Source organism: Dipodomys spectabilis, unplaced genomic scaffold, assembly GCF_019054845.1.
Source record: "Dipodomys spectabilis isolate Male_0828 unplaced genomic scaffold, ASM1905484v1 ptg000069l, whole genome shotgun sequence".
Lineage (NCBI taxonomy): Eukaryota > Metazoa > Chordata > Mammalia > Rodentia > Heteromyidae > Dipodomys > Dipodomys spectabilis.
The window spans coordinates 19,995,663-20,014,588 of record NW_024870746.1 but is presented as its reverse complement, the minus strand read 5'-3'; the positions used below and the strand labels follow the sequence as shown (position 1 = coordinate 20,014,588).

At 33.9% G+C, this 18,926-nt stretch overlaps 1 protein-coding gene across 8 annotated transcripts in view; it reads left to right on the top strand.

Moving 5' to 3' along the window:
- The window catches only part of Rcor3 (REST corepressor 3), a 49,965-nt gene extending 31,039 nt beyond the window's left edge, over positions 1-18,926 (top strand). For 2 of the 8 annotated variants that reach the window (XM_042681612.1, XM_042681611.1), the window contains exons 10-12: positions 6,030-6,087; positions 15,300-15,541; positions 15,999-18,926. In XM_042681612.1, the coding sequence (XP_042537546.1) occupies positions 6,030-6,087; positions 15,300-15,541; positions 15,999-16,343 (645 nt within the window). In that variant the 3' untranslated portion in view covers positions 16,344-18,926. Of the gene's footprint in view, positions 1-1,377; positions 1,440-6,029; positions 6,088-14,944; positions 15,079-15,299; positions 15,542-15,998 lie in introns of those variants that run through there. The other 6 variants (XM_042681615.1, XM_042681614.1, XR_006147694.1 and 3 more) reach the window with 5 other exon arrangements.

Genomic DNA, 18,926 nt, shown 5'->3' with positions numbered 1-18,926 from the left:
CTAATCACAGGCTGACTGAAATTTCTGCAGATGAAATATGTAAAGGGTGAAGGGAGGTTGGAATAGTACTTCAGAAATGATCTACCATATGCCACTTGATTATTAGTATTAATCTTTTAGGAAGGAAAACTTGTTATAAAAACAGTTGTTTTTTGTTTGTTTTAAGTAATCTTATGATTAGGTTATAGAAAAGCTTGAGACGTTCCTGGTCAGTATCTCATTCCAAACCCACAAGTAAACTGACATTCAAATAACATTTATGTATTTAAAGAAAGTATAATACAAAAATCACTTTTTTCTATATTATTCCAGTTATTTTAAATTTTCTATTGAAATTTTTACTTAAATTTTGTATATAAATCAGAATAAAATAAAAACTCAAATGCCTGTAATTTCATAACTTAGAAATTGAAAAATAAATAACAAAATCATTACAGGAACACTAGAACAACTTTATACTAAAAGTTTGAAAATTTAAACAAAAAGAATTTCTTAGAAAATGTTGTCCTTACCAAAAGTAAAACTGAATAATGTAGATAATCATTAAATAAAATGAAGGAATAGTTAACTTTCTTCTTGCCCAAGCAAACAATAAGCCCAGATCATTTTATCAAGTTTTCAAGAAAAAAATTTATAGACAAATTATATAAAGATGTGAGGTATAGTAGCATTTTGTTTTATCTGTGTGCCACCTTTTTAAGCTTCATATAAATCCATACAAGTTAGTAAACCAGGTACTATAATTTTATGTCAGAGAGGTTAACTGCTTATTCAAACTTAGATAAGTAGTAAATGAGAGAACTCTGACTATAGTTCAGATTCCGGGAGTCTTGATTGGTCCTAGATGAATACATTTTATGTTAGAAAAGCACTTTTGCTTTGGAAAACTTTCATAGAAATAGCAAAATTGTTAATCAATTTTAGTTCAGTTATTGAGTTAAAAGCTACCAAGTATTTATATGCCTTGGCTTATTATAAAAATAATGGCCAAAATAAAAGTTAACCAAACTCTTAACATATAATGTATCATGTGTATGCTGAAGTTTGAATATTACTTTGGGATGACCTGTTAAACTCATCATATGATTTGAAAAATACAACATATTTTAGATATCTAGAATATATACCTCTAGGGTATATTTATATTTAATCATATCATTCCCATTGCTTTCAGGAGGAAGGCAGCTTAAATGAATGATTATCACTGTGAAAACCTTGAAAAATCATGGAATTTATTGTTTTACCTTTGGGTTAAACTTTACCTAGTCAGAAAATGTTAATAAATTTTGGAATTATTATAATAGGTCATTAAATAAAGTACCTCACAATTAAGGTGCTTTACTTATTAATTTGGTTTTATTTGTTGTTTTCATTTAGGGAAAAATTTGGTGAAGAAAGTCCATTCACTTCCACAAGTATTTATTGATCACCTATTTCATGTAAGGCGCAATGTTAGGCACTATGGGAAGTGTTTGTGGGAAGGGGAAAACACATAAAGATGAGGATGAGATATGGTGATTTTTTTCTACCTCTTAAAAAAAAATATAATCTAGATGTTATAAGACAAACTGATAAAAAGTTGTATGATATCATTAGCAAAGGCTAGAGGAAACTGGTTGGCTCTAATTCATTTTGATTAGGATAATCAGGGAAGACTCTGAAAGTGTTTCAGCTGAGGTTTGAAGGGTAAGTGGGATTTTTGCACATACAAAATGGGCAGAAGAGGTCATTGAGACAGAAACTTAATATAAATAACAGAATTGTATTCAAAATGTGATTTCACTGAGAAAAATAAAAAGCACTCTGACAAACCAGTCAGCAAATATTTTCTTAACTTTACCATTTGCTTATTGTGCTAACTGCTGTTGAGAATCCAATGAAAGTGTAAAACAGTCTTTTCTAGAATTAAATGCCATGGAGAAATGAAAACTGGGGATGAGAGAGTTGTCAGCAAAGTTGAACAAGGCTTCTTTGTTAGAGACAGATAGGGCAAGGGCCAGAGTGTAAAAGTCCTTGTGAAAGCTAAAAAGAGAATTAAGCTTTACAAATTAAGACAAATGTGAGAACCTGTAGTTTTTTCAGTATAGGAAGTATATACTAGAAATTTTAATAGTAGGAAAATTATCCTTAGCAGTGTTATCAGGTTGTATAAGAAAAGACAAACTCCGTAGTGTGGATTGGTTTTTATTAATGGTAGAAATGGAAGTAAGTGATATCCCCAAAAAACATTTCAAAGTAGAAAATCTGTGCCTCTTTGAAAGTATGTGAGTGTTAGGGGAAGAGGTAGCATTTTTTTCTGCTTGCATTTGCTTTGAATGGAAATGGCTAGATGGAGGCAAGGAGATAAATGAAATCCAAGAATAAAATAACTACACCTGGAAGGGGGGTGATGGTTGAAATTTCTCATTCATGTGTTCTTGGAAAAATGGACAATATCCTTTCATTGTGGGTGTTGGATGGAATTTGCAGCATTGAACAGGAGGTTTAACTTGGTAACCTTTTCTACCTCTTGATTGAGAGGTAATATGAACTGCGATGAATAAAAATGAGAAATATATGAAGGCAGATTGATTTAGGAAGGACTGTGAAAAAATGCTGAACTCACTAAGGATGCCATGGATATTCTAGGTGGCTCTTTGGGACTTTTTATTTTACTATCATATTGTATTTTTATTTTATATTATTATCTTTAAACAATAGTACTTCAGACCAAATTTGCTATAGAAGACTTACTCTGTGATATACCCTAGCTAACCACTACTACTACATTTTTTTAATGTCAATGTATTCTAGTTTCCTCTTTTAACTTCTGAAGAAGTTTCTTGTGCTTGAAAGAAAATACAAAATCAATAAGGAATCCTGTGTATTTATTTTTCCTATTTCTCTTTCAATCTTCCCCTCTTCTACTGATTCCATTATGATACTAAGACTATTTATCCTGAACTGTCTCAGCTCTTTCTGCTTGTGTATTTCCACCAAAGCTGCTTCTTGAAAGTTAACCTTGGGCACTAAGACCAAATTCTACAACTTTTAACTCCTGATTCCCCATGCCATTTTCTGAGCCCTTATTTTAGCTGTTTGCCCCTCTTTTGGTTTCTTCCTTTAACTTTTGTAGCTACTATGTTCTCTTTTCAGCTGTAATTATCATTTCTGTACATAAATATAGGCACTGTATAAATCTTTATCTTCAGAATTCATTTCCTCTCTTAAGAGGTACATAGTCTTACTACTGTGTTTAAACTTTTCATCATATGTATGCTTAAATGCAGATCCAGCCAATAAGAGAGAGAGAGAAAGAAAGGAAGAGAACAAGATAAAATAGAAAATGTTTGGTGATAGCAAGTACAGTTGCTGGCAGTTTTGCCTGAGCTGTGTTTTTTGAGTATATACCCTAGAGTACGTAGTCTTATTGAATTGAAAATCCAATTCCTTTGACTTCAATTTCTACTTACCTCCTATGTATCTCTAAACCTAAAAAAATTCTAGTATTTAAATATATATAATACATACCTTTATACAATATTATCCTAAATTCAAGTCAACAGCTTCATAAGAAAGCCAGCAAAAGAAACTAGTGACCTACTCAGTTGTTCAACTGTATGCCTGTATGCCTTCCCATGACTACCTTTGTAAGGACATAATTCAAGAGTAATTTGGGAAGAAAAAAAAATCCACTTTTTTATTTAAAGTTTGTAGTCCAGTATAAAAGCCTCATACCTAAGTTCAATATAGCTCCATTGCTTTCCTTTATAAAAATTGCTCCGCCCAGCACTGGTAGCTCTCTCCTGTAATCCTAGCTGCTCAGGAGACCAAGATCTGAAGATCACAATTTGAAATTGACCCAGGCAAGAAAGTTCATGAGACTTTTATCTCCAATTAATCACCAAAAAAGGCTTTAATATGGAGTTCTGGCTCAAGTGGTAGAACACTAACCTTGAGCAAAAGAAACTCAGAGACAGAACCCACATGCCGAGTTCAAGCCCCAGGACCAGCACATGTGCATGCGCACGTACACACACACACACGCGCACGCACGTGCACACACACACACATACCCCAAAAACAACTAACATAAGCAAGCACATCAAAAAAAGAATAAGTAAAAAAAAAGAAGAGTGATAACCATAATAATTGTTAATAAAAAGAGAATTTTAATTTGAAAAAAAAAAAAAGTAACAAAAGATTTTAAAAGGACTGGGCGGAGGGGGTGGGGGAGAAGAACCCGGGGAAAATTAAGTGAAGCAGATAAAGCAAAAATGGTCACTTACACGTGATCATGTTGTAAAGTTAAAAGCCAAAGGATAAAGGGTATTATGTCATTATATAGTCAAGAAAAGATGTCAGCAAATAAAATTAACTAAGGCCAGCAAATAAGATTAACTAAATCATTAACTCTTTTAAAGAAGCCAGTTTATGTTTTATTTTCATATATCAAGTTATAATCAACCTTTTTATTTTTTCACCATATATCGAAATATTTGAACCTGTTTTAAATAGGTTTAGTAATCATCACCAGTGGTTGTCAAAGACTTGCCTTTTACAGCCAAGGTATCAGAGGTACCTACCAATTAACTCAAAATTAGCTATTAATTGATTCATGTTACTCTTAATTTTTGTGAAACCTATGCTTAAATTTCTGAATTCCCCTCATCATTTTTTTAAAGCTTTGGCTTACCCTTCCATAATTGTTTCTGTGTATGTGTCAGAATGTTTCCTACTTCCCCCTCTTTCTCTTTTCCTTTTGGCTAGTGTTACTTTAGCCTTGATGCCAGTATCCTAACTTCTGAGGACTACTACCTAGGCTTTTATCCCTTTTTAATCTAATTCAGTGATTTCAGTAGTAGATCTCCTTCACCACTACCCCAAATCTTTCTTTTCTTTCTTTTTCAGAGTCAATCAAATTTTTTTAATTATTTGTTGTGTTGAGGGGATCAGGAGCGGGCCTTTTCATGCTTTGCGTGCCTCAAATCATGGGTCATCAGGAATATTTGGGGGAGACCAGTCTCTGATACTCCACTTGACTAAGTAGTAGGTGACAACCTTGGTAACCCTTACACACATAAGTTAAAAGAGACCACAGGTCTTTTTAACTTTTTATTCTCTCCACTGAGAAAAGAAAATTGTTTAAATTCTTTATTCTTCCTTCTGAATATTGACCTATAAATAGACCTTTGTGTGCTTGGTGAGAAAATTGGTGTTACAGAAATGGTGTAATGTAAAAACTCACATTGCTAAGACCATGTCTGACACCTAAACACCCCTTCTCAAAGAAAACTCTTTCTGCTTTGCCCAGCATGTCCAGGTATAAGTCACTTTATGTTGGCAGTTCCTTCTGCAGAACTTTGCAAGCTGATATATTTTTTCTTCATTCCATACATGACTGTCAAAGATCCTTGAATAACCAGTCTGTGGATATACACTAATAAAATCTGATTAAGTATTTGATATTGTAATATTGCCATAATAAAGATTCTACACTTAATGACTTTGGGCAAAAATTTGGGGAGGGATGTTAGGAAGCCTTGAAAAAAATAAATACTTACCAGTCAATGATTTTTGCTTCAGGAATTAAAAGAAGTGTTTTAGCACTTAAGCCTAGTCTGCGTTGTGTACTAATATGTGCCACTGTCTTGGAGTAAGAAAGAATAGGTTTAATTTTAAATATGAAGGGAAGAAGTTTTAGAATCATGCATCCTCTAAAGAAAACAGTCAAAAACTAGGCTAAGTTATTGTTTGTAGTGTGTCATAGGAACATCGTAGTCGGAAAATATTTGACTATCAGGTTTCTCAGATTTTAATGTATCTTAATATGAATGTTATTCATTCTTCCAAATGAGTACATTTCCCTTTCATTATCTTTCTATGTGAGTAAAAGGTATCTCAGAATATATTTTTAATCCTTCTAAAAATGGAATCAAAATCTAGAACTTTCATGTCTGTGATTTGGTTAAAAGTTAAAGAAAAATAAGCACTTTGGAAAAATGTCTGTCTTCATATCCTCATTAGGAAACTTCTGTTTAATTTTGTAGTCAAATCAGAAAATTAATGCCCGTTGGACCACAGAGGAGCAGCTTCTAGCAGTGCAAGGTATATTAAAGATATGCAGTTATTGTTACTAATAATTATTAACTTGTCATGAAAGGTGAATCCTAGTTCTTCCCTTCCTAATTGAAATGGAGAAAGGGCTCTTGTGTTCCCCCACAAAGTCCTGGTGGCCAGGAATCTTGTGCTTTATTTCTGGATATGACATGCTGAGTCTACATATGTAACATGTAAGATCCTAAATAGCACAAAATGCATTCTCAGCACTGAATAATTGATGATGATGACAACGATGATGATGATAATGATTATGATAATAATGGTAATGATAATAGACAAGCATGACCAAGTCATGTTGGCTATCTGTGTCTCTGCTTCAGTATTCTTGCAGTTGGGTCATTCTTACTATATTACTCATTGATAACATAATTAAGATCATAAACTGTGATCTGTTTTTATTTAGTTTCTGTCGTGTAACAGTGTTTCTCTATTTGATGATAAATGTCAGGTCATAAAAATATTAACCATATGCTTAAATTTTAATATAACATACCACTGGATGCTTTAGAAACCTGACTTTAAATACAAGTATATTTAGGCAGGCGCTGGTGGATCATGCCTGTAATCCTAGTTAAGGCTGAGATCTGGGGATTATGGTTCAAAGCCAGCCCAGGCAGGAAAGTCTGTAAGAATCTCCAATAAAAACTACTCAGAAAAACCTGGAAATGGTGCTGTTGCTCCTGTGGTTGAATGCTAGCCCTGAGCACAATGAGGCTCAGGGACTGTGGCCAGACCCTAAATTCAAGCCCCAGGACTGTCCCCCCTCCACCAAAGAAAGGTATATTTAAAAGAAATCTTAAAACAAATATCAAAAATATGCATATAGCATTCTAATGTGCTATTTAAAAGCACTTTCCTGGAAGTGGCGCTGTAGCTCAAGTGGTAGAGCACTAGTCTTAAGCTGAAGAGATGAGGGAGAGCACTCATGCCCAGAGTTCAAGCCCCGCAACCAAAAATAAATAAATAAATAAAAATAAAAAATGAAAGCACTTTGCTGAAGTTACATGGTAAACACATTGTGTATTATGAATACCAATTAGCAAACTGGAAACATGAACTTGGATTTTTATCAGGTTTTAATTGTTTCATTTAGATTCTTTTTACTTTTTATGATCAACTATCTTCAGGGTTTTTTTTTAACAGGATTGTAGGGTTTTTTCCTTTTTAAAATAAACTAACTGTAATTTAAAATGTGGTCTATTTTTGTTTTCTCTTGGTTGAACTCACCTCTATGCTGAATAGTATTAGTAGCTTTTTTTCAATCTAGGTTAGCTACTCTGAGAAATTGGCCACTATGTATGAACACATCTTTTAAAACATTTCCCATTTATTGGCCAAGCATGGTGGAAATCCCAGATATTCAGATGGTGAAAAGTAAGAGGATCACAGTTTGAGGCCAGCCCTGGCAAGAAAGTTAATGAAACCCATCTCAACCAATAAGTAATGTGTGGTGTTGTATGCCTCTGTTCCCAACTATGTGAGAGGCCTAGGGTGGACGGTCACATTATGAGTCCAACTCCAGGCAAAATGTGAGACCCCCCCATCTAAAAAATAACTAGAGCAAAAAACAGGGTTTCATGTGATGAAACTCCTGTTCCTGTCTAGCAAGTATGAGACCTTGACTTAAAAAACTAGTACCATCAAAAAAAAATACATATTTCCAAGTATGCATCAAAGAATATATTTAATACAAAAATGGTATGCAGATAACATATCAGATATGGAAATAATACAAATAAAGATTCATGGATAGATGACTACAATTTGTTTATAGAGAATAAAAATTAGCCAACCAACATGAATTGAAAATGTCATGGCTTCAGTAGGATGGTATCAGCTTCCTTTGGTTATCCAGTGTGACATAGTCATTTCCTAACAGAAATGATTGAAGCTAATAGTTGTATATGCACTTGAGCACATTCATAAAATTGTAGAACTGAATTTCAGGATGATTCAAAACAAGATTTAGTTACTTTTGGGGGGGGGGGTCAGTTGTGGGGCTTGAACTCTGGGCCTGAGCGCTGTCCCTCAGCTCTTCAGCTCAAGGCTAGCGCTCTACCACTTGTGCTACAGTGCCACTTCCAGTTTTCTGGTGGATTATTGGAGATAAGAGTTTCACGGACTTTCCTGCCCAGGCTGGCTTTGAACCACGATCCTCAGATCTCAGCCTCCTGAGTAGCTAGGATTACAAGCATGAGCCACCAGAGCCCAGCTTTAGTTTCTTTATAATGTTTAATAATGACTTTTAGAGTTAGACTGATATTTTAAATTTTTATGTAAAAATAATGCTTTCGATGGCTATTTCATATTTATTTAGAACTGTGGTTTGAAGCTGTAGCAGTTATTTGGGTTAAATATTCCTCTTATTCATGTAAAGCCTGTGTTACAGTATGCTACCTAATAAGAAATGAACACTGATTTCCAGTGTTAGATTACTTTGTGAATTCTATTCTTTGAGAAAATGTCCTAGTGTAAAGATTTTCTCATGAGGATCTTCTATAGAAATCTGACTAGTATTTTTCTATCCAGCACCCAAAATTTGATATTGTTACGATACTACTTAAAGTAGGAGTGTCCATTGAGTGTTATGGCTGATTGGATCTTATGTAACCAAACATTTATAGTAGTTATAACGAAACATTTTCTATGTTCTGAGGCTTATTCAGTATTGTGCAAATTTAAAGGGTAAGCCTCTAAACTAATGCAGAAGTTTGTATGGAAATATGCATGCTCTTAGGATTTCAAAAGTATTTATTTTGATAATACATTGATGTCTTGTTTTTATTTTTTCTGGAATTTTTGTTCTTATTTGGGCTTTTTATTTATATTGTTACTATATAAAATAAAATCATATTAGGCTATTTGTGTAAAAATTTTAGAGAGGGTTATAAATTGCCATTTGCCATATAACATACTTCCACATTTATAAAATGACCAGAAGTATACCTCCAAACAATATAATTATATAGTAAAGTCACCTTTATCTGAGTCTTGATGGTTAAAGGTATATAATTACAGTGGTTACCTCTATAGTTTGTTATTAAGATACCACTTAGCAGAAAATTATTTTCTTTTAACTCGTTTTATTTATGATAAACTTTATGTAATACTATTATAATGACAACTTCAGTTTATAAAATGATAATAAATTATGTTTTGATTTTAGCACATTTTAAATTGTGTGGGACTTTGTATTCAAGGCTTTGTATATGTTCCTTTGACATTCATTTGATAATACTTTATCTTGCTTATATTAGACTGTTACAGTGACCTGGAGAAAGAAATAATGTCACTGATGCTACTATTGTAATTTATAATTCTATTACACAAACTTTTTTATTATGACTCTTAAAACCAAACACATATTTAGATCATTTTCCTTCATAGAGCTTAAATACGAATTTCTCACCTTACTTTCCTATCTGTTTACATTGTTGTTAACTAAATGTTAACCACTTAAATTTTCATTTCTCTCAAGTGAACAGTGGATGGGAAGTCATGCTTAGATAATCCATCATTTTGTTATGTTAATTCTGTGTTATCATTTCAGTAACAATATTTAAAGAGTAGTGTATCATTAATGTCACTAGTTTAGTGTACTTAAAATATTTGCCAAAATTTCTATCTTAACTATCTAAATTTTCTAATATGAAAGTTAGAAGCGAGACCAGTCATGTTTTTCCCATATTAGTATTAATGGTAAAATAACCCTATTTTTGATATGTATCATATAAATAAATTTTAGGAGTAATTTTTAGAGTTATCCTAAAATTAAACTTTAGTATTCATTTGATTAAAGAAAACTCCTTATTGAACAAGAATTAAGAAAGGAATTAGATTCTAGGCATATTTTCTTTCATGTAAAATAAAACAATAATTGACTCTTCCACAAAACAATACAGATGTACAAATAATACAGAACACTCTCAGTGTTTAGGAACAGAGCATGGGATACAGTATTTGCCATTGTTATTTTAGACCACCTATTAAATGTGTTAATTTTTCTAGTCTTTTAGTGCTGGAAAAAAAAACTATGCTTCCCAATTAAAATCTTAATGTTCTTTTTGAATAAACAAGTTTTTCCAAGTTTATCAAGATGACAACTTCAGCTTTTAGTTCTTTTTCATAATACCTGTCACCTCATAAAGATAGAAAATAATGGAACTATGTTCAAATGGTTATGCTTAGCATAAAAGATACCTTCTGTTCCTTTAATTCATGTGATCTTTTTAAGGAGAAATGACGTTAGCAAATCAATTACCTTCTTCATCACTTACCAAAAAAGTAGAACTCATAAAGTAGGAGAAAAAAATGGATTTAACAGTTGATAAAAATATGATAGTTAACATAGTACATAAATGTCACAAGGAAGTAGAAGTAAGAAATTCATACCTTTCCTCTATGCTATTATTTCAAAAATAAACTTTTGCTAAAGTTGTATTTGTATTTCTCAATTATATCAAGTACATGTGCACTTTAAGAAATTTATCAAGCCGTGCTCACGCCTATAATCCTAGCTACTCAGGAGGCTAAGATCTGAGGATCACTGTTCAAAGCCTGGGCAGGAAAGTCTATGAGACGCTTATCTCCAATAAACCATCAGAAAACCGGAAGTGGCGCTGTGGCTCAAGTGGTAGAGCGCTTGCCTTGAGCTAAAGAGCACAGGGACAGCGCCCAAGCCCAGAGTTCAAGCCCCACGGGGGGGGGGGGGGGGGATCCCCCGATCCCCCCCCGGGGGATCCCCCCTGAAATCCTGTTACCTAGAAGTACCTTGCCACTGTTATAATACTTTGCTGGCTTTTTTTTTTTTGTCCAAAATCAGATTTTGGACAATTTTTAAATAATCAAAAAGCAGCTATCTAGCTAAATGAGCAAACTCTTGACTCCCCATTCATTTATTATTGAGAAGCACCATATAAATGCTCCAGCAGTCCAGCCTTTAGCCTGAGATCAAGTGTGTAAATAATATTCACAGTGTTCCAGTCTTATATAAATGACAGCCTCCACCAATTCAGAATTTGAGATAATTCAGACAGTGTCTATTACTGTTGATAAAACCATCTTGTTTAAACTAGGCATAGGTTGCTCACAGCTATAATCCTAGTTGGCTCAGGAGGCTGAGATCTGAGCATCATGGTTCAAATCCAGCCTGTGTAGGAAAATTAATGAGACTCATATCTCCAATTAACCAACAAAAAGCTGGCAGTTATGGCTCAAATGGTAGAGTGCTAACCTTGAGCAAAAAAGCTCAGAAACAGAGCCCAGGCACCAAGTTCAAGCTCTAGGACTGGCATGAATTTTAAAAAAGTCTTTAAACAAATTGGCATAAGTAAGTGTGTGTGTGTGTGTGTCTGTCTGTCGGTACACATATTTGGAGAAATAATAGAATACTGGTTGGAATGTGAGCTTTCATAATATGTAATATCCATATCCTAATGTGTTATGTTTTATGTTAATTCTCAAAAAAAACTTTAAAAATACATATTATTATAAGGTATTATCTCCCAGCATAAAAGGCCAAATCACTTATTATAACTTATAAAAATGAAGTTTAGAAATTTGACTAAAAATAATTGTACTCTTTCTCTGAAAAACATACAGTTGTATTTCTTGTATGGCTCTCTAAATGTTTTATTTCACCAACCTTTGAAAACTGAACTCTTAACTCTAGAGGTGAAATTTGAATTTAGCAACTTTAGTCCAAATGTACCTCAGTTTTAAATCTTCAGGAAGAACTTGACTTAATTATATTGTATTGCTAAGAAAGCAACCATGTAGCCTTATTACAAAGTATGAAAAACAGCAGACCACCCTTTCTCTCAGTAAACAGAATGAAACTTAGGTAACTGTGGTACCATAAGTTAGTTTGCTCCTTATATGGTACCTAGTACTAGACTGTCCTCTAGAAACCTAATTGGTGATTCTTTTTTTTTTCCTTTTTTTTTTTTATTGTGAAAATACTCTACAGAGGGGTTACAATTACATGGGCAAGATAATGAGTACATTTCTTATCAAGCATTGTAGCCTCCTCCTAATTGGTGGTTCTTCTAAAGAAGCAATAATAACTCAGTTGGCCTTTACTAGTCTACCTAGCTGCTGACCACAGTGTAGAGCTCAAGCATTCTTGCTGGTACCCATGGCTCTATAATGCTAGCTACTAGGAGGCTGAGATTAAGGTTTGAATTCATCCCAGACAGACAAATTAGGAGACTCATGTCCAATTCAAAACCAGCTGGAAGTAGAAGTTTTACTCAACTGGAAGAGCACCAGCCTTGAGTGAAAAGCTAAGTAAAAGCACAAGGCCCTGAGTTCAAGCTCCAGTGCTAGAACTGAGATAGATAGATAGATAGATATGTGTGTGTGTGTGAGTGTGTGTGTATGTATGTATATGATTCTAGCTAGAACATACCTTTGAGCAGTGTACTAGGAATACAAACATGATAAATGTATCATGCTGATTGCTGGTGGCTCACACCTGTAATCCCAGCTACTCAGAAGGTTAAGGTCTGAGGATTGTGGTTTGAAGCCACCCAGCAGCAAAGTCCATTATCTCCAGTTATCCAGCAAAAAGCTAGAATTGAAGATGTGGCTCAAGTAGTAGAGCACTAGTCATGAGCAAAGGAACTCCATTTGAATTTAAGCCCAAGCACTGGCACAAAGAGAAAAGACAAGAAACTCATCATATACACCTCTTGTACTTTGAGAAAGAAGTAAAATAAAGCATTATAGGAAAGAAAAATAAGATTTCCTAACCACCTTACATAAACTTGGCATTGCTGGTGCTGATTTATACTTCATCGACACTATTTTCCCAGCCTTTTTCACTTGAGGGTACACAGTGGAAATTATGAAGTTTGTCAGAACACAGTGGAACAGGTAGATGTGGTTGATCTGGTACAGAGAGACTTCCAACAAGCCCCAGCTGTGACAGAGGCCCTGCTCATGCATCCTGTAGGCTGAGGGGATTGATATCTGGACATACTTGTTCTTAGAATCCTAATAGATCCTCAGTCAAACAATATGTTTACAGTATGGCCCGAGCTGCAAACTTCTCACTGGCTTACATGAGTTAACATTAAACACACTTGGATGAGCTGGAAAAAGACCTTGGCATACAAAATTTCAGGAAAACTAAAGTTCTTAGAGGAAAGTAGTTTTGAGTTAGGGTCTATGATTTTGCAGATGTTATTATCTTGAGTCCAAGGGCGATTGAGCAAAAGAAAGTTAAGGAGTGAAAGGTCAAAAAGCAGGAAAACCTTAGAAATAGAAGGGACAGTTTATAGAGAATCAGACTTGGGGACCATTTTGAAATTTAATTTACAAGACATATATTGAGAGTAAAATATCTTAAGACTTGTTACTGTCTTAATGTTTTTTATTACGAATACAGAAGATCTAAACCTAGGCTTAATGCTTTCATTTCTAAATGCATGTGTTCAGGCTTGTATTTCTAAAATGTGAATTAAGTATCTTAGTAAAATTAGTTCTCTAATATAGCATGGTGTCTAATTTTTAATAAACAGTTAAGCTTCAAGTGCAGTTTTTCAGATTTAGAATTTAGAAACTTACACGAGTGTATAAGTAGTAAAGAAGTACTTTAATATCTTAATAGTAACTATTACTATAAAGTAACATGATTTTTATTGCCATATAAACCCTTAGTATGACTTCCTTCCCATTAGAATTCATCTGAAGAATGTAGTTCAAACTGGAAATCAGTCCCTAGACTAGAAGACTTTATTTCATTTATGTTGATAAAGCCTTGTCTGTCATTAAATTCTTGTGATGCATATGTCTTTCTCTTTGAGAATCAAGAAAATAAGCATGACTTGCAAACCCAAAGGTCTGTGTTTAAAATAGGATATAGTTATAGGATGATAATGTCAGACCTATCCCAAATCCGGTAAGGTAAAGAAATTCCCCCTCTCCCTATGTTGGCTCTAGCCTGTTGAATGTAGCCAGAGATGCTTGCTCCCAAATTCTCAGTTTAAAATAGGGGCAATATGTAAAAGTAAAACCATGCTGCACTGATGGTGCTTTCAGATAATTAGATATTTCATATGAATTGATACAGATAAGAATTGCATAGCATTTCTGCTCAAGGATAAATATATTCTTAGTTTTTCATTTATGGATATATAAATGTTAAATTCACTTAAGCCTCCTATTTTTTCATATCTCACTAACGAATTATTATCTGCTGATATATTTTTTTAAACTATCAAAGTATAATTTTGACAACTATAAATTTGAGCTAGGTGCATTTGTTTCCAAGAATGAATCTTTAATCTTCTTTTAAAATACCTTAAGAGCAAATTACTATCCTTTTGAATTTTATAGCACATTTTGTGATTTCAGTTTCATAAATCAATTACTGTCCTCTATTACATTAAAAATTCCTTAATAAAAAGGATACATTTTCAAAGAGCAATGTGTGCCCCTTCTTAAATTTCAGGTAGTGAGGATTGAGCACAGTGCTCTTCAAGTAGCACTGCTGTAATCTTAGTCCTCAGGTTATTAAGCGTATCTAGAAATCCTTCTAATTCTCAGCCTTTAGGTTTATTACGTAAGTTAAGATCCAGTTAATTCTCCAAGATCTTTCCTCTTTGTAAACCCGAGAAATGTTGATCATTCTGCTTTTGCTTTATTGTAATTCTTTCCATTTGTTGCTTTCCTGGTGGGCGAGACAAGTCAGTATTGTTGAAGCCAGTATTAAGCCCCAAATTATAATGCCTTTCTTAATGGGGGAACCCTAAGGCTACTCAAACAGTCCATTGAGGGGATAAAAGAGATGGCTCATTCCCATCCAGTTTTGTTTACAAACGGTGTTGCTCAAATTTAGGTGACTGGCTACTAGGGAAATAAATGAATGTGGAATTGAGGATGGAACAAAGAATTCAATGCTTTACAATAAATGGACTATATTTGAGAGTTCAAGAAAGGAGTGGAGAAAATAACTGAGTATGTAAAGACATGGTAAGTTTCTGACCATTCAGTTGAAGGCAAGTGGCTGGCCCGATGAAATGACATAATTGATAGTTTTCATCTGTGACCCTGATTTCTCAGAACTGAGAAATGAGCAGAATTTATCAGAAAGGATTTTCATTGCTAGTATCTTTTGTGTGTGCATGATGTGTAGTACACACAGCTCTCCTTATTGATCCTTCACCAGGTGTATTATTTACTTTGCCTTCCAGGTGTCCGCAAATATGGTAAAGATTTTCAAGCTATTGCAGATGTAATTGGCAACAAGACTGTTGGCCAAGTGAAGAACTTCTTTGTAAACTACAGGCGTCGGTTTAACTTAGAGGAGGTATTGCAGGAGTGGGAAGCAGAACAAGGAACCCAGGCTTCTAATGGTGATGCTTCTACTTTAGGGGAGGAGACAAAAAGTGCTTCTAATGTGCCATCAGGGAAGAGCACTGATGAAGAAGAGGAGGTGTGTTTGTGTCTGGAATTTGAGCTAATATGAGTTGAGGAGGCACCATTTTGTGTTCTATAAGGTTAATTTGTAAGAAAACTAGCTAAATGAGCATGCAAGGTTGACAATACACTTAATGGCGTATCTCTTGTGACTCTTAAGTCATAATGACTTGCTAATTTCTGATTCTAGCAGAATGGAAAGTGTATTGTTTTCCCATAGTCTTATTTTTATTTCCAGTGTTAAGCTGCTTACTAATAAAGATGTCTGTTTGATAGCCTCATTGCTTTGTTGGTTTTTGTTTTGTTTTGTTTTTGTTTTACTTAAAATAAAAGAAGCTTATGCTTCCAATAAACAATGGTGTTATGTTTTTGTTTTATTTTGTTTTGTTTTTCCTGTGACAGCCCAAACTATATTGTATTAAGTTTGTTAGGACATACATCTCATACATGTATTTTTGTTTCCTCACCTCTAGGCACAGACCCCACAGGCTCCTCGGACTCTGGGTCCATCACCTCCTGCCCCATCATCCACTCCAACACCAACAGCCCCCATTGCCACTCTGAACCAGCCTCCACCACTTCTTCGTCCAACACTGCCTGCTGCCCCTGCTCTTCACCGGCAGCCTCCTCCACTCCAGCAGCAGGCTCGGTTCATCCAGCCCCGGCCAACTCTAAATCAGCCTCCACCACCTCTCATTCGGCCTGCTAATTCCATGCCACCCCGCCTAAACCCAAGACCAGTGTTGTCCACAGTTGGTGGTCAACAGCCACCATCACTTATTGGAATTCAGACAGATTCACAGTCCTCACTGCACTAAAAATTAAATTGGACAGTGCTGCAGTAACTTTACCCCACTATTATACCAATGCTCCTCTGACTGATGTAAAAGAGGAAAGAATAATCTTTCCTAGATTCTGAGTTCTGCAGAATTAGTCTGCAGACTAGATCTGTGGCAGTGGACTAGTATTCATGGATGTCTGATTTTTCAGTTCACTAAACTAAAATGTTATACAACAAAAAGCCTCCAGTTAGCCTCCTTTCTAGAATGTTTTCACCATTGTGATCTCATGAAAGGAAAAAACAAAAAAAAATTTAGTATTCTGTATACCAAGGGTTTTTTGTTTTTTTTTTTACTATATTTATTTTATTAAAGTTCTTTCTATTCCTGCCTCTTCATAGTCAAGGCTCTTAGTACCAGAATATTAACTTAGGAATTGTGAGAACACCTTAAGTTTCTTAAGGATATTTGGCTTTTTTCTTCTTTTATTTAATTTTTAAAAACATTTTTCCTATGTTAGGAGTGCAAGAATAAATAGTTGGCATCTCAGATTTTGATATATGTTCATTTTATTCCTATTTTTAAAATTATAGATCTATATCCCTTTTTTCAAAATATGTTGCTTTCTTCCTAAAGGATTATAATGTATCCCTTTAAAAGAAAGCAATTTAATCAATTGCAAAGCAATTATATGAAACCACAAAGAATGTATTGACCCTACTACCCTTGAACATACAGTTTAGGGTTCTAGTGCAAAGTCCTTGTTTAAAGGTCACTGACCTCACCATCTGTCATTAATAAGAGGTTTGGAATACTAATTTTACATATAAATGAGGACTTAATTTGTTGAATTATAATGTCTTTTAAGATCCTTGAAAATGTAGTTAATTTTGGAAAAAAGTTTATGTTTCTAAATGCTACTTGCTTTTAACTAGTACTTGCCTACATTTACAGACTTTAGAAAAAATTCTATTTTGTCAGTTATGTAGAGATGGTGGTTAATAGAAGCATTTATTTACAATACCATTTTTTGTGTTTAGCTTCTTAAGATTGCCCTCATACTTATTAATATAGTCTGCATTTAATATGAAGGGTGTGTTCTTGATAAATCTCTATTGTACTACTTGGATACATTTGTGTATTCCTGGCAGCCAACCTGTACTTGTGGGTTTGATTTAGGGTTAAATCACCAACATTGTTTCATAAAATGAATTTTAAAATTTGTTCTGTGTTATCTAAAGGTGTATGAGTATATTGCCATAATTGTGTTGTTTACTTGAGACCCTTTTTATAAAGAAAAACTTCAAGAAGTCTTAATTCAACAAATAATCATTAAGCACCTGCAAAAATTATTTTAGAAGTGGTAGTATTTCAACAGTGTGTAACCAGTATTTTTGACAGAATGATTTCATATTGGAATCATGACTTGTGCAGAGGGACACTTAGATTGCAATAGTAGTGAAACATAAGGCTGTTTTGCACATTACCTTATCACACTTAAAGCTACTTCACTAAACAGTCAGCATCATATGACCTAATTTAGGTTTTGAGAGGTCATGTATTCCCACAATACTGGAAAAAATAATCCCTTCCATTGGCTCTATTCCTTACAGGGCTATTGGTTTATCCATTGGTATTAATTTTCAAATTAGACGATTTCCTTTACATAAAGACACTTCAGACAAAGATCAAAAACATCTTGTGCAGTATATATCCCATTTACTCATTGGATCATCTTAAATAGTTCTTGTCCCTGGATCATACCAGCTGAAATATAACTGATTTTAAATAATGCTAAAGAATTTATACATATTTTACTTTAAAAGCCATGGGGGACAGTTATATCCTAAAGCATTTAGATTGCCTTGCATATGTGCATACTAAACAGCTTTTCTTGTCTGGTCTTTAGTCAGTAGACCTTCAGTACACAGTACCTAGGGTATGTCAGTCAAGTTGGTCAGCACCAGCATCTGTCCAGCTGTTCAGTGTATTGTAACTCATTTAAAATCTGCTCTTTCCAAGACATGGGCCAAGTGCTGTATCTGAGGGATGTGGTGTAATCTTATTTACATACACTAGAGCACACAGTAGAAAAACCTTAGCTTCATTAGTAATATGACATGTATATAGTGAGATGTCATTATTGTGTGCTTTGCATATTTTGTAAATATTTTGCACGTCATTATTTTCCTTTTTTGTTTAAGCAGTGTTTGGCCTGGAAGAATAATATGCTTGCTGCTTAATCAAAGGATTAAAGATTTAAAGATGTCTATGTCTTCTATTTTTATATAATTTTATGTTGTATGAAGAATTTAGGACCTCTTCACTGTGAAATTCTAAATAATTGATTTTTATAAAAGCAAAACATAGAAGTCTTTTAATGACCGTTTTCATTAATTTCAAGATTATCTTTTGAAAAAAATCTACACCAAAGTGTTTTTATTACATAAGTAAAAATAAACCATGCTGTTGATGCATCTGGAAAAGTTAATGAAAAACTTTTTCTATATGACTTAATTCCAGTGTAATATGGATGGAGGCAAAGGTTAAATTATGATCAAGATTTGTTCTTAATCTTACAATTAAATGAGAAAAATAGACTATAAAATAAAAGTGAAAGAT